The sequence below is a fragment of the Dendrobates tinctorius genome, unplaced genomic scaffold, assembly GCF_039654945.1.
Source record: "Dendrobates tinctorius isolate UK_male_01 unplaced genomic scaffold, ASM3965494v1 ptg000062l, whole genome shotgun sequence".
In the NCBI taxonomy this organism is placed as follows: domain Eukaryota; kingdom Metazoa; phylum Chordata; class Amphibia; order Anura; family Dendrobatidae; genus Dendrobates; species Dendrobates tinctorius.
Window position 1 is genome coordinate 24727909 of NW_027361730.1, and position 16087 is coordinate 24743995.

Consider the following 16087-nt stretch of genomic DNA (forward strand, 5'->3'; position numbering starts at 1 on the left):
ATACTCATGGCTGTGTCTACCATACACAAGACAATTAAAACGAAGGGTGATTTCACAATACATTCAGGTTGTTCAGTGGCACTATGGATGGTAAAACGGTATTTGGATATATGTGCCAACGGGGCCATAGACGATAATGGTGTCGGCAGAGTGAAAGTGCACTCCGCTGTGCATCATGTTTGGGCTTATACGCCTACTGGAAATGGACACCCAGACGCAGTCTACTATGTCTCAGTGTCCGCTCCAGTAGGCATACACGCTCAAAAATGATGCATGACATAACGCACGCTCGCTTGGTCGGCACCATTATAGTCTATGGCCCAGTCGGCATACCCAAATCCCATTTTGTGGGGGTTGAGATGTATGGGCCGACGAGGCCTTAGACTACAATGTTTTTGGCAGTGCAAATGTGCGTTCGGTCGTGCATAATTTTCGAGCACGTACACCTACTGAAGGCACTCAGTCGTAACAGACCATATTTGGGTGCTTGTCTCTAGTAGGCGTATACGCCTAAAAATTATGCACGACAGAGCGTACATTCTCTGCCAGCACCATTATAGTCTTTGACACTGTCTGAATCCCGTTTTGTGGGAGGCTCGGACAGCAGCTCCGACAGGACCAATAAACGGGTGCCTGAACGCAGTGTAAAAGCACCCTAAGGAAACCAAAAAAAACTATAATCTAGGAAAACGCAAGGGAAAAAGAGAACCAGAGAAGAAACAAACACTACTTTCCCCATTAAATGTTTATGTAACTCCTTTGGTCTTCGGTTGAGGCATGGGGGAAAAGATGATCATGACAAGCTGTGATCTTTCTTCTTGATGCCACTTGCAGTTTTGAACCTTCCCTTTCCCAAAAATAGAAAGTGAAAACTTTAATTTGTCCTAAGATTTCAAGTGTGTGCAGCACTAAATATGGAGTAAGGTATCAATTGAGAGTTAAATACTCGCTACTTTTTTATGTTAATGGGGAAAGTGGGTGATAATTTTCCTATTTATTGTTTGTATAGATACACTTATTAGCCATCCTGTGGGACTTGAACATTTATTTGCTTGTACTATATACTGTGACAGTATATAGTAGAAATATCGACCACCTATAAAGTACCAAGGTGAAGGCGATGGGAGCCTCCAGCAGGCCCCATCTCAAATGGCAATCCAATAGTACCCTGCGATGGCATCCCAGGGGGGTTGATGTACCTCTGAACTGTTGCCCCGCCAGATTAGCATTATTTAAATGCAGCTGTAGGAGACTGACCGCGGCATGAAAAGTTAAACAAGCAATTGGTTCTCTCTCCGATCCAAGCTGTTAAGAGGCAGGTGCTAGCTGTTATACAGCCGGCATCTGCCTGGTATAGAGTGAGCTCAGCTCCTGAGCCCGCTCCAGACACATGCACCCAAAATAGGATGTAATAGGAATAATGATTGTACATTACAGATTAACCCTGAGACAGCTCATCAATATTAGATTACTGGTGGTCCGACTATTACCCCCATTGCTAATAAAATATCAGGCCCACAGTGCACGGGCGAGCAGCGCAGCTTCTGTACTGGGTTTTACACAGATGACAGCACACGCCGAACTTCTCAACCACTCGGCTCAATCCTCCAGATTTGTCCAGTCACTTGAAACACGCCACTGTGAATAATGACAAAGGGAGCGAACTAACTGGAGAGCACAGGAAACTATGACGACATTTAACAATTATAACTGATGGCTACTGAAATAAGAAGCAAGAGAAATGAGTTAAGATGAGTAAATTACCTTAAAAGCAAAAGGTTATAGCTAGCCAAGCTGTAAAGGGGTATAAAATGGAAAGAAGTGTTATTCAGGAGACTGAGCTGGAATGCTACACGAGTCATTACCTCGGCACTGATCTGGGCTGCAATACTAGCAAATTCAGGATTTGATGCAAACGCAGTCAGGTTCTCCACAGCGGATATGAGCGGTGCTGTGGCTTTGCTGCATTTATCACGATTGTCATCTGAAAAGTCTCCATCCAAAGTCTAGGTGGAGAGAAAAAAAAAAAGTCCATATATGAAAATCCCTTACCTACAAGGCAACACATTGCTCAGTATTTTCATTTAAAAGGACACAAAATGCACTTAAAAATATTTGAATATATTTAAAAAAAATCCCTCTAAGAGCTAAAATTCATGGGCGTTGCTTTTTCAGCATTCTTCACAGAAGTGGCTACATGGGAACCATGCTGAGAAAGGGGCTGTATGTAGCAGGTATGCCACGTCTATAGGTGCAGATACTACATTTTGACAACCTCCACTGACATTTCATATCCCAACATGGACGGCATCCAGTATATGCAACAATAAGACATCTAAAAGCAGCTTTATGGTCATTTGAATAATTGAAGAAAAACAATGAAATGTCAAATGAGTTAAAGGAGGAACTGTAATCAAGTAAAAAATGACCACTTATTGCACTTCTTTTATTCCCACTGGTCCACTGAGTGACTCATGTTTTATTCAGTTTAATTCCACCATACAGTTCCAGAGAGATGAGCCTTTTTACTTAGCACTACTTTTTAGTGGCTTTACTACGGGAGTGTGGCTTACAAGATTCTCCTGTGTGACGTGGCTCACAAGATTCTCCGGGGAGCGCGGCTCACAAGATTCTCCGGGGAACGCGGATAACAAGATTCTCCGGGGAGCGTGGCTAACAAGATTCTCCAGGGGGCACTACTCGCACGATTTTCAGGGGGAGTGGCTCAAAAGATTCTCCGGGGAACGCGGATAACAAGATTCTCCAGGGGGCACAACTCGCACGATTTTCAGGGGGAGTGGCTCAAAAGATTCTCCGGGGGGCACAGCTCACAAGATTCACCAGGGAGCGTGGCTCACAAGATTCTCCAGGGAGCACAGCTGACAAGATTCTCCAGGGAGCGCAGCTGACAAGATTCTCCAGGGAGCGCAGCTGACAAGATTCTCCAGGGAGCGCGACTCACAAGATTCTCCAGGGGCGTGTCTTTAGGCTGGTCTGCTTTATTACACTGAGCACAAGCTAGCTTAAGTTTAAAAAAAAAAAAAAAAAAAAAAATACTCAAGGGAGCGGCAGGAATAAAATAAGGGCAAAATCTGATCACTTTTTGATCGGTGACTGGACTTCTTTAAGCCCTTAACGACCAGAGGTACTTTTGGTTTTGCGGTTTCATTTTTTGCTCCCCTTCTTCCCAGAGCCATAACTTTTATATTTTTTGGTCAAAATGGCCATGTGAGGGCTTGTTTTTTGCAGGACAAGTTGTACTTTTGAACAACACCATTGGTTTTACCATGTAGTATACTCAAAAATGGGAAAAAAAACTCCAAGTGCGGTGAAATAGCAAAAAAAAGTGCAATCCCCCTGTCGTTTTTGTTTTGCTTTTTAACTAGGTTCAATAAATGCTAAAACTGACCTGCCATTATGATTCTCCAGGTCATTACGAGTTCATAGACACCAAACATGTCTAGACATGTTCTTTTTTTATCTAAGTGGTGAAAAAAAAATTCCAAAATTTGTTAAAAAAAAAAAAAAAAAAAAAAAATTGAGCCATTTTTTGTGATCTCGGGTTGGGTGAGGGCTTATTTTTTGCGCGCCGAGCTAATGTTTTTAATTATACCATTTTGATGGAGATTAGATCTTTTGGTCTCCCATTATTGCAGTTTAATGCAATGTCGCCGCAAACAAACAAATTTAATTCTGGTGTTTTGACTTTTTCTCACTACGCCATTTAGCGATCAGGTTAATCCTTTTTTTATTGATAGATTTTGAACAAGGCGATACCTAATATGTGTAAGCTTGCTTTTTTTTGTTATTGTTTCATTTTAAATGGGGTGAAAGGGGTGTGATTTGATTTTTTTTATATTTTTAAAAACTTTTTTTTTTTTCCACTTTTGGCATGCTTCAGTAGTCTCCATAGGAAACTAGAAGCTGCCATAAGCCGATCGGATCTGTTACGTACAGAATACCGTACCTCACTTGCGCTATGAGAGCCGACCACAGGGAGGTGCTCAGAGCAATATGGCACTGATAACCGTAGAGGTCTCCAGGAGATCTCTGGTGACACGCGATCACGTGACGGGGGTCAGCGATGGGCGGATTTCCAGCACAATTGCCAGAAGCGCATGTTAATGCCGCTATCAGCATTTGACAGCGACATTTAACAGTTTAATAGCAGCGGGTGAATCGCGATTCCACCTATGGCTGTTCCAGGCACATGTCAGCTGTTCAAAACAGCTGTTATGCCTTAATCCAGACTTTTGCTAAAATCTCTTATTTTAAAATAAACGACTCAAAAGCCAAAATACTTGGCTTTAACCTAGGATCAGACCAAGAGGAAATTGAGGGCCTCTCACCTTGGGGATGGGCCACTGATGGGCTGACATATCTAGGCCTAAAATTCGTCAAAAACGTAAACTCTAACAAAAATAAACTTAGAGCTGCTTACTAAAAAGCGTTTTAATGAATTCCGTACATCTAGAGATGATGGGCTTTCTTGGTGGGGAAGAATCATGATGGTCAAGTCGTATATTTTCCCAAAAATCCTATACCTACTTTGCTCTCTTCCTTTAAAAATACCCACTTCTCTCACAAATCTTCAAGCCTCATTAAACTCCTTTATATGGAATAACAAAAGACCTAGAATAGCAAAAAATATTCTATACAACCATAAATCTTATGGTGGAGCTGGTTCCCCAAATATTACATTGCAAATTTAGTCAAACAAAGCTCATACTGGTGGCCTCATGATACGACACCAGCTTGGCATGAACTAGAACTGTTCTTTAATAATTATAAACCTCTTCACCTACTAAATCTGAACCAACTCCTTCATAAAAAATGAATTACAAATTCTCATCTGATTTTTCAAGCTATTTCTGAAGCTTGGAAAAATTTTCTGCTCCAAAAAGAGACTAACAAATAAGTCACAATAAAAAATCTGGCTCTATCAGTCATCTTTCAAGCGTCTAATCAGACCATTGACCCCATTTGGTCTGAAACTGGACTTAAAAAAATTAAGATTTATACAATGGCGTTACTTGTACACCTTACAATAAACTCAAGGAAAGATTTCAATCTACTACCCCTGCTTTCTTACAATATGTTATCCTCAAAGACATAATCCATGAGTTCCTTACTATCTACCCAAGAATCTCTGAACCAGCAGTTAACCTTATTTGTAATGTAGATCATAATATTTTTTTGGGTTTTGAATACACGTACAAATGGTGTAACAATAGCTTTGAAGCGGTAAAGACTCAAAATATTGTCAAATGGGAAACCGAATTGCACACAACAATTGACCCTTCTGACCTTGAACAGGCATGTACCCTCTCGTATGCCTCTTCCATTGCCTTATCACTACAAGAGACCCACTTCAAGCTTTTACCGAGATGGTATTATACCCCCGTTAGGCTTCATAGAATCCCCCTTGAGAAAGGCCATCTGCCGAAACGTGCGTTGGGGAGGGTCGTACTGGGGTGGACCGCTACACACTATCCAAACAGGTAATAAGACTTTTTAATGCATATTACTTTGCAATATTTATATTTATATACTTATCCTGTTTGGCTGTATTCTTTGGAATAGGTACAATATGTTTTTAATTACGTCATCATAGTTATATGTTTGGTACCTATGCTCCTATCTGGTCCTTGTACTCCATGTATGCCCCACTTGGTCGCCTGCGTGCCGCCATGGTCATATTTGACTAATTTCCATGTCCTGTCTTCCTGTTCTTGTAATAAAGATTCATCTCATATGTTTCATAAATATTTAGTCTTTTTGGACTTTGATTGCCTCTTTTCCTCTGTGATCACTTACATTTTTTGTGATTGCCCATATACATATCCTGTATTTAAATCCTTCTATAGGTTTCTTTTTGTGTATTAAAGGATTGTAACGTTTACATTAATGGGATTGTTATCCATAATATGGCTATGATACAAGAAGAAATGCGTAGAGCAAGACAGGGATGTGGGGAGCAGGGGAATAAGCCCCGCCCAGCGGCAGTTTACATACATCTGAACAGATATAAAAAAGGTATTTATGCATGAAAGGTGCGGGGTCAGGGGGAAGCAAAAGTACTAAGAGAATCCTTATGTGACACACAATTGAATGATATCATTATATGTTATCTCAAAAAAGGGGTGACAGATTCCCTTTAAGTCTTCACCCAGAGTGCACCTACCTAAGGCCCCTTGTGTTTGGGTCTTTGGAACATATACACTCACTGGCCACTTTATTAGGTACACCTGTCCAACTGTGTGTTAAGACTTAATTTCTAATCAGCCAATCACATGGCGGCAACTCAGTGCATTTAGGCATGTAGACATGGTCAAGACAATCTCCTGCAGTTCAAACCGAGCATCAGTATGGGGAAGAAAGGTGATTTGAGTGCCTTTGAACGTGGCATGATTGTTGGTGCCAGAAGGGCTGGTCTGAGAATTTCAGAAACTGCTGATCTACTGGGATTTTCACGCACAACCATCTCTAGGGTTTACAGAGAATGGTCCGAAAAAGAAAAAAAATCCAGTGAGCGGCAGTTCTGTGGCCGGAAATGCCATGTTGATGCCAGAGGTCAGAGGAGAATGGGCAGACTGGTTCGAGCTGATAGAAAGGCAACAGTGACTCAAATTGCCACCCGTTACAACCAAGGTAGGCAGAAGAGCATCTCTGAACGCACAGTGCGTCGAACTTTGAGGCAGATGGGCTACAGCAGCAGAAGACCACACTGGGTACCACTCCTCTCAGCTAAGAACAGGAAACTGAGGCTACAATTTGCACAAGCTCATCGAAATTGGACAGTAGAAGATTGGAAAAACGTTGCCTGGTCTGATGAGTCTCGATTTCTGCTGCGACATTCGGATGGTAGGGTCAGAATTTGGCGTAAACAACATGAAAGCATGGATCCATCCTGCCTTGTATCAACGGTTCAGGCTGGTGGTGGTGGTGTCATGGTGTGGGGAATTTTTTCTGGGCACTCTTTGGGCCCCTTGGTACCAATTGAGCATCGTTGCAACGCCACAGCCTACCTGAGTATTGTTGCTGACCATGTCCATCCCTTTATGACCACAATGTACCCAACATCTGATGGCTACTTTCAGCAGGATAATGCGCCATGTCATAAAGCTCGAATCATCTCAGATTGGTTTCTTGAACATGACAATGAGTTTACTGTACTCAAATGGCCTCCTCAGTCACCAGATCTCAATCCAATAGAGCATCTTTGGGATGTGGTGGAACGGGAGATTCGCATCAGGGATGTGCAGCCGACAAATCTGCGCCAACTGTGTGATGCCATCATGTCAATATGGTCCAAAATCTCTGAGGAATGCTTCCAGCACCTTGTTGAATCTCTGCCACGAAGAATTGAGGCAGTTCTGAAGGCAAAAGGGGGTCCAACCCCTTACTAGCATGGTGTACCTAATAAAGTGGCCAGTGAGTGTATATTAATATATTATATGCTTAAATACCTACCTTTGTAATAATTCACTGCATAATATGCTTCTGCATTAACGTGTTTCATTTTATGTCTTCTTTATATTTGGACTTTATTGTCCTTCCTTTTTCCTTCTTTCCATTTACATTTTTTCCTCCCCCCCTTTTTTTTCCCCCATGTTTCCTCCCCCATCCTCCCCATTTATTGAAACTCAAATAAAATATTTGGAAAACAAAACAGCTGTTATGTGCCAGGAAAGATGTTGGCTCACCTCCGGAGCCGACATCAAAGGGAGTCAGACATCGGCATAAATTTACGTCCAATGTTGTAAAGGGGTTAATGCAAAAAAAGAATTAACTTGGTGCAAAAGAAGGGAACCTCAAATAGTGAGCAAATTATAGAGAATTATGTGCAAGTATACACAATGTTCTTTTCTGCCATATGCAGACAATTTCTAAAACATAATACACTTGTGTCAAATACAATGAAATACAAGGGAAGAAAAGACATATAAATTATGCGTTAAAGCAGAACAAAGGCAAGTGACAAGGACATCCACATGAAAAAGCCTCAAGGACATAAAAAAATAATAAGCAAGAGATCAAAGCTAGGACACGGTGAGCAAAAGTTAAGGGTGCGCTAATTTCTGGCCAGATAATATATTCTCTCATTTCTACATTTAGTGACAGATCTGAAGTGAGCAGCTTTACGAGTAAACCATATATGTGAGGACTGCGAGGCTTGGCGCGATTTAGCCGGATTCCCAATCACATTCCCACCATTGTTATTCTAACAAAATACTTTGCACATAATTCAGAATATCATATTGTAGATGTTGTTCATACAAATGTACGGATTCACATATACATGGGCATTACCTTGATGGTTTTGACTAAGTTGGCAGTACTGTTCGCCACCTCTTTGGCTGACTGGACAAAGTGCCTCTTAGCCACAGGATTGGCTGTTTTGGAGGACGCAATGCGGCAGGCATTGCACAATGCCGAGGTGTGTTTGGCAACTATGGTGGCAGCTGAGAGAACCTACAGAACAAGCAAACAGGTGGAGACAAGGGTGGCAACATGCAGAACAAAACAGAACATCACAACATTTCTACCAAAATTGTAAAATACACCAGTACACAGACACATTAAACAGAAAGGGGTACAGGCTATTCTTGTGGAGTATGGGAACCTGCAGAATATATAACATTGCTGAGTTATAGAATCTGATAGCCTGTATCAGGCTTTGTTGCAAGGCATATACGTATTGTTATACCCAATTTAATACATAAAGAAAAAGGAACACATGGGCCTAAGCCCATAAACGAAAAGACAAAATTAATAAAAATATTTTGTCTTTAATACATTTTATAAAAAAGGGATAAAAAAGTGCATATCCACAGAGAAAAACAGTGCCATATTACAGAGAGAGAGGACAAGGAACTGTAATTACTGAAATGTAATTTACAATACATAGGCCCCAATTCATAAAAGTGATGACACCAAAATTCTGGTGTTATTCCTTTTGAAAAGTTGCACTTTTTTTTTTGAAATGCGAAGTTGGAAAAAAAAAAAAAAAAAAAAAAATGACAAGTTTCATTTTCACCCAGCTTTGTCGAAATGGGCGGACCTGGGTCGGGACAGGGATGTGACACCACAGCGCGTTTAACTCATGATCAGTGGTGGTGTACTGTACGACAAATCTTACTCAAGTCCTTAACTGGACTAATATTTGTGGTGAGGCACATACCTCTTAATGAATTAGGTGCCTCTGACCCAGCACACTCCATCAAGAAGAATTAGCAAAAAAATAGAATAAGTCTTACCGGTAATTCGATTTCTAGGAACCTTCCACAACAGCCATATCGGAGGATGTCTCCCCGCCCTAATGGGGGACAGGAAACACACAAGAGGTTAAGTAACCCTCCCCTTCCTGCTACCGCCAGTGTTTTTTCTGGACGAACTAGCATGTATAGTTATCACCAAAGTGCAGGAATCATCCAATAAAAGTATCAGATAGGAAGGGAAATTAGTGCTGTCGTGGAAGGTTCCTAGAAACCAAATTACCGGTAAGACTAATTCTACTTTCTGTAGTCACCTTCCACGACAGCCATATCTGAGAAGTACCAACAACTAATTTCTTAGGGAGGGACGACAGCCTGCAGAACTAGTCTGCCAAATGTCAAATCCTTGTTGAAATTTAGTCTATAGTGTCTGGTGAATGTATGGACAGACGACCAGGTGGTGGCTCTGCATATCTGCTCAGAAGATGCGTCCCTTCTCTCTGCCCACGATGTGGATACTGAACGAGTGGAATGGGCTTTCAGAGATGTAGGAGGTGGAACGTTCTGTGAAGAATATGTCAGGCTGATAGCTTGTCTGATCCAATTCGCACTTGTATTCTTTGCAGCCTTTTTGCCTTTATTCCGTCAAGAAAACTGAATAAATAAATTCTGGTCAATCCTCCAACTCTCAGTCTGCTGGAGGTAGAAGAGAACCACCATACGGACGTCAAGGGTGTGGAAGACTTCTTCCTTTGCACTGTAGGGATTTGGACAGAAGGAAGGTAATACAATGAACCTATTAAAGTTCGAGACTACTTTAGGCATAAAGGAGGGATCTAATCTCAGGATGATGCTATCCTCCATGATAGCCAAATAGGGCTCTTGTATTGACATGGCCTCTAATGCTCCTACGCACCTAGCGGCAGTAATTGCTACCAAAAACACAGTTTTAAGTGTTAAGTTCAGCTTCTCCCTGGCCACATGGGAGCAACCAGGATTGTAGTGACCTGTTCTGAATGTATTTTCTGCAGTGTCCGTGCTAGCATGTGAATCAGTGGGAAGGCGTAAGCCAGGTCGAACTGCCAAGGATGGGAGAAGGCATCTACTCCCCATGCCCCGTCGGTGGGACAAAGGGAAAAAAAAAAAAAAAAAATGTTTCCACCTTCGTGTTTTGACTGCTGGCAAAAAGATCCACATCAGGATTTCCCCACCTTGACACCAGAGACAAAAATACCTTTTGGTTCAGGCACCATTCCCCGATGTGAACGTCCTTTCTGCTGAGGAAGTCCATCTGCGCGTTGTCCGATCCCCTTAGATGTACTGCTGATATAGAACAGATGTTTTTCTGCCCAGGAAAAAATTCTTGCAGCTACTAATTTTAGACTGAAGTATTTCGAGCCTCCTTGGTGTCAAAGGTAGGCCACTGTAGCTACATTGTTCGAGTAGACGCGTACATGATGATTTCGGATAAGGGTTGATGCTGCTTTCAACTCTCTCATATTTGAGGAGCTGGCTCTGATGTCTGAGGTCCAAACCCCCTGAAAGTGTGATCTCTCCACTATAGCAGCCTCTCTGACTCATGTCTGAGGTATTTTTAGAGGAAGCTGATCCCAGCTGACAGCCCACTGGAGGTCCTGGTAGTCCAACCACCATAGGAGAGAAGCCGTTACATGACCAGGAAGGGGGGGTTCTCTTGGTCAGTGTGTTCCGATACTTCTTTGAACACCGGAGCACATGGGACTGAAGAATCCAAGTATGGGCTTGAGCCCATGAGACTGCTTGGATGCATGCTGTAAGTGATCCTAGGATAGACACCGAGTCCCTCAGGGTTGGTGATCTCTTATCCCTGAACCTGGAGATCCTCTCAACAAGGTCAAGTTCTCGCTCCCTGGGTAAAAAAGATGTTCTCTTCTCTGAGTCCAGGAGTATCCCCAAGAACTTCTTCAATGAAGGATGAGTTTCTGATTTATCCAAGTTTGGGATCCAACCCTGGGATTGTAAAATTTCTAGGGTCCTCTTCAAGTCTTGGTTCAGGCGAGTTATGGATGGAGCCACTATTAGAAGGTCGTCTAGGTATGGGATAATGCAAATTCCCTGCTGACTTGACCGACTTTTGAATCGTCTGTACTTTACTACTTGATTCAAGTGTTTTAAGTTTATGATAACTCTGTGCTTCCCTGAAGTTTTTACTATTACGAACAGGCGAGAGTAGCGGTCTCTGCCTATCTCCAGTTGCGGTACTGGGGAGATCGCTCTTGCTTGTAGAAGTGTCACTATATATCTAACTGCACTCCTCAAAGAGGAGATCCCAAAAGGGAAAAAACAAAAAAAACAAACACCTGGTTCCCGCGCTGCTATACTTCAACCCTCAAATGGAGGAAATCCAGTCGATTCTAGGAGTAGGTTCCAATATCAATGCTTTATTTCATAGTATATACAAAGACAACGCGTTTCGAGGTCCACTCCATGACCTCTTCCTCAGGTCAGATGTACGAGGATGAAGACAAATCAAAGGTTGATGGTTTATATCATATCGGGGTTAATTACCCTGCTGCTCACAAAGAGGAAGCTGTGGGATGGAGTAACCAAATGCAATTACATAAACATTTCATTACAAAACGAACCAATATTAAGAGACACAATAACTTAATCCCCATAAATCACAAATTGGACAATTGGACTTTTATCGCCAGTGAGTATGAGCCCTTAGTCCCACAACCTTATAGTTTTGATTCTGGTAAGTGATGTGTTTTTTTTTTTTCTTTAAAAATTAAAAAAAATGTGTTTTTTTCTTTTTAAACTAGTCCAATTTGTGATTTATGAGGAGTAAGTTATTGTGTCTTTTAATATTGGTTCGTTTTGTAATGAAATGTTTATGTATTTGCATTTGGTTACTCCACCCCCAGCTTCCTCTTTGTGAGCAGCAGGGTAATTAACCCCGATATGATATAAACCGTCAACCTTTGATTTGTCTTCACCCTTTTACATCCGACCTCAGGAAGAGGTCATGGAATGGACCTCGAAACGCATTGTCTTTGTATGTACCATGAAATAAAGCATTGATATTGGAACCTACTCCTAGAATCGATTGGATTTCCTCCATTTGAGGCTTGAAGTATAGCAGCGCGGGAACCAGGTGTTTTTTTTTTTTTTCCCTTTTGGGATCTCCTCTGAGTAATGGAAGCAGACGCTGTCTCTCTACACCCTCCTGCTGCAGCTTCATTATATGGGATTGAGCGTATTTAGTAGCTGTGGCGTTACACAACCTCTGAGGGTGAGTACCCTGAACAACTCAAATTATACTTATTATATCTGGTAAAGCCCTATGGGCGCGCTTTTGTGGTTTCTTTTATATTTATATCTAACTGCAAGGATTTTTGTTTTGTAGGTTCGCCTGCAGGGAGGTCCAAAGAACCCATTGGATTGAGGTTATGGATTGCCATTGATCCATGAAATTCAAGAGTCGGCCCCCGACCGGAGAACCTTCATTGTTTGTCCATGGTATTTTGTTGTTGTTGGGGGGCAAGAATATTTCTGCCCTTACCTCCTTTTGGATAACTCCACCGACCCGTTTTGCCCTTCCCCTTGAATTCTCTCTGGGAGGACTGTTCACGGGGGGGGGGGGGGGGACGGAAAACGATTATTTAGGTTTCTTTTGTTCCGGAAGCGACTTCTTGTTATCAGTGGCTTTCTCCAAGATATCGTCCAGGGCTGGGCCGAATACAATTTCCCTGAAAGGGAATCACACAGTTTTGTTTTTGACGTAAAGTCTCCTCCCCAAGATTTCAGCCACAGCGTTCTCCTGGCTGAGTTAGAGAAGACCGCAGATTTTGCTGCTACGCTGACGGATTCAGCGGAAGCATCAGCTAGGAACCCTGTCGCTTTTGTAATAAGGGAAGAGAGTCAAGGATTTCTTCCCTGGAGGTCCCCTGAGTAAGGTGATCCTCCAATGTACGCAGCCAGCGGAACAGGGACTTGGCTACACAGGTAGAGGCTATATTGGCTTTAAGCAGGGTTGTGGAAGTGTCCCAGGATTTTCTAAGCAAACTCTCTATCTTCCGATCCATGGGATCTTTGAGCTGAGATGAATCTTCGAAGGGAAGAGCCGTTCTTTTAGTTACCCTGGACACCAGCACGTCCACCTTAGGAACTTCCCATAAGGAGCAATCTCCATCTAAGGGAAACCGATTTCTTAATTCTGATGGGACGCCAAGTTCCTTCTCAGGGAGGGCTCATTCTTGCAAAATCAAGTTTTGGATATTTTCATGAATGGGAAACCCCTTTTGGCCTTTAGGCTTCAGCCCCCCAAACATCTCATCCTGAATAGAGTATTCCACTTCCTCCTCCTCCAATCCCATAGTGCTCCTCACCATACTAACTAATTCTCCCATATCTTTGGAAGAGAAATAGTATTTCTGGTTATCGGATTTGGGGGTGGAAGTGAAACCCTCATTTTTCCAAGCATCCTCTGAGTTAGAGGTATCAATCTCGCCCGAGTCAGATTCCACAGGTGCCATTTTTCTTTTCCTAGGAGGAGGGGGCTGTGCTGTCGGGGTCTGGGAAAATGTCGTCATAGAAGATTGGACTTCCTGTCCAATTTTTATACTGTCCAGTAGGGAGGGCTGCTCTGCTCATAAAACGTCGTCTGTGCAGGGCTGACAAAGTTTCTTCCTACATGCAGAGGGAAGCCTGGAACCATACGAACATTTGTGGCTTGGTTGTTTATCCTTTTTAAGGACAGGGGCCTTGTCTCCCTAAAAAAATGAGAGAGGCATACCAAGTCACCTCAGGAACTACCAGGACAGAAAAAAGGGGGACCCACCCTGCTACTTACAGTAGGAGGGTGAACGCTGGGCTCCGCAGAAGCAGGCAGTAAGGGTTTGTCGCAGTCCATTGTCAGTGTCACAGTCACCTGTACAGATAATGGCCTTACCTGGACACACCCAGACCAGGATATATATAACCGAGGTACACCAGCGTGTTCTGTACTCCTCCTCCCCTCGGTCCACAGGTGGGGGCCATCTTCAATAACCCCATGTCCTTTGCAGTCCTCAAGCTGCTCAGTGGCTGCAAGCAGTTCAGCGGCTTCCCCATCCGTCGGTCTTTTGGCATTAAGCCGCTGGGAACTCAGTCACCCGACGTCAGGTGACGCAGCGAGCCCCAGCTATGACGTGATGGGGATACCGGAAGCGCCCGCCACACCCAGGCCGTGCGTGCGTTCCAGCCTGGAACGCAATGGGCGTTAGACCGGAAGTTCGGCGCCGGCTCAACATCACTTCCAATGCGCTGGGGATTCCCAGCCAGTCTGCCCATGCTGCCCTGGATAGAGCCGCAAGGGGGAGGACATCGGGGAGCTCTAGGAGGACCCCGGTTGCACAACACCGCCCCGCTTTACCCCTCGGAGGAGGAGCAGGAGGGGCGGGTGGGGGTCCCGAGTACCATCCGATATGGAGATGGGAGAAGCCCTTTCCACTGGAGGAGAGCAAAGCCCCCGACCTTTGGCTGCTCGGCATACAGGTAGATGTTATAGTGCCTCTCCGGTCGCCGGCCACGGCAACATTATCAGGACCTCTTCGTGCCCCATATGGGACAAGAAAAACACTGGAGGTAGCAGGAAGGGGAGGGTTATTTAACTTATTGTGTGTTTCCTGTCCCCCATTAGGGCGGGGAGACATTCTCCGATATGGCTGTCGTGGAAGGTGACTAGAGAAACATGCATTGGGTATACACCAAGCATAAACGAGTGATTTAGGCAAAAGTAGGAATAACTAAGGAAAGATAGAAGAATCGATAAGTAAAAAGACACTGCATGCCCATAGTTAATTGTCCTCTCCCGCATGAATGGCCACCACTTCAACTTGCCTTTTGGTAATAAACCTTTGTCTAGGGGTCAATCCATAGTATGTATAATAGATACATGCTTGTTTGGGCATCTTTTAGGGGTTGATATAGGCAACCATTTGTTATGACGTTTACGCCAGATTTGTGCAAAGATGTAGCTGTTGGGGTTTTCACAATAGTTTCGGCAAGCTCCAGCAAAGTGATCCTTCTAATTTATGGTCTATTGTGCCGTACCTTACTCCAATCTCTGATTGGAGTAACAATTCTGGCGAGCTGGTAAGATCCGTCAAGTTCATCAAATGGCCAGGGCTTCTTAATGAATGAGACACATTTTCCTGTACTGTGCCCCTTCATTGAGGCTGGCATGTCCAACACCAATCTTAATGAATCAGGGCCATAGTTTCCTTGTTTAATTTACTTTTTAGTCCATGAGTAAAACAAACATACTGTAAGTGCCAATCTATAAAAGTTAGTTTTTGCTTACCTGGGAGGGGCTACTGGCCGGATCCACTAGATTCTGGCATGCCATCTGTATAGCTTGATTAGCTCTAGCAAATTGAATCGGATCAACAAGCCCTTGCTGTCCAGCCTGGCTATTAGGATCTGAAATACCCACCAAGTAAGCTGCCTGAAGATAGAGGATTACAATGTGAAAAATGTATGCTCTAGGATAAATCATTAAAAAACATGTCCGTGCAGCCTTAAATATAATAAAATTAGGGTACGTTTTGTGCTGTATTACAATTATAGTTGTGGTATTGACTACTATACTTTTCTTTTGGTCCACCAATCTCCTACCTGTGCTGCAGCCTCCGTGAGACCGCACAGCGCCTTGGAGGCTACACCCACACAATCGCCAAAGGTTGGTAAATCTCCAGTTTTTGCATTCTGAGAGATTCCAGCCATAGATTCTCCAAGGACCTATTGAAAAATTCAGAAACAAAAAGTAAAATGTTGTCCTTTGGCATTACATAAACCTATCAAAAGGTCTTTTCATATTTTGGCGTGTAACCAAGACAAAGGTTTAG

At 43.2% G+C, this 16087-nt stretch overlaps 1 protein-coding gene across 2 annotated transcripts in view; it reads right to left on the bottom strand.

The window, feature by feature from the left end:
* Positions 1-16087, bottom strand: part of TLN2 (talin 2) — a 320242-nt gene that overhangs the window by 84345 nt on the left and 219810 nt on the right. For both annotated transcript variants that reach the window (XM_073579419.1, XM_073579418.1), the window contains 4 exons: positions 15858-15980; positions 15544-15687; positions 8314-8475; positions 1866-2006 (listed from right to left, as the gene is read on the bottom strand). In XM_073579419.1, the coding sequence (XP_073435520.1) occupies positions 1866-2006; positions 8314-8475; positions 15544-15687; positions 15858-15980 (570 nt within the window). The remainder of the gene's footprint in view (positions 1-1865; positions 2007-8313; positions 8476-15543; positions 15688-15857; positions 15981-16087) is intronic.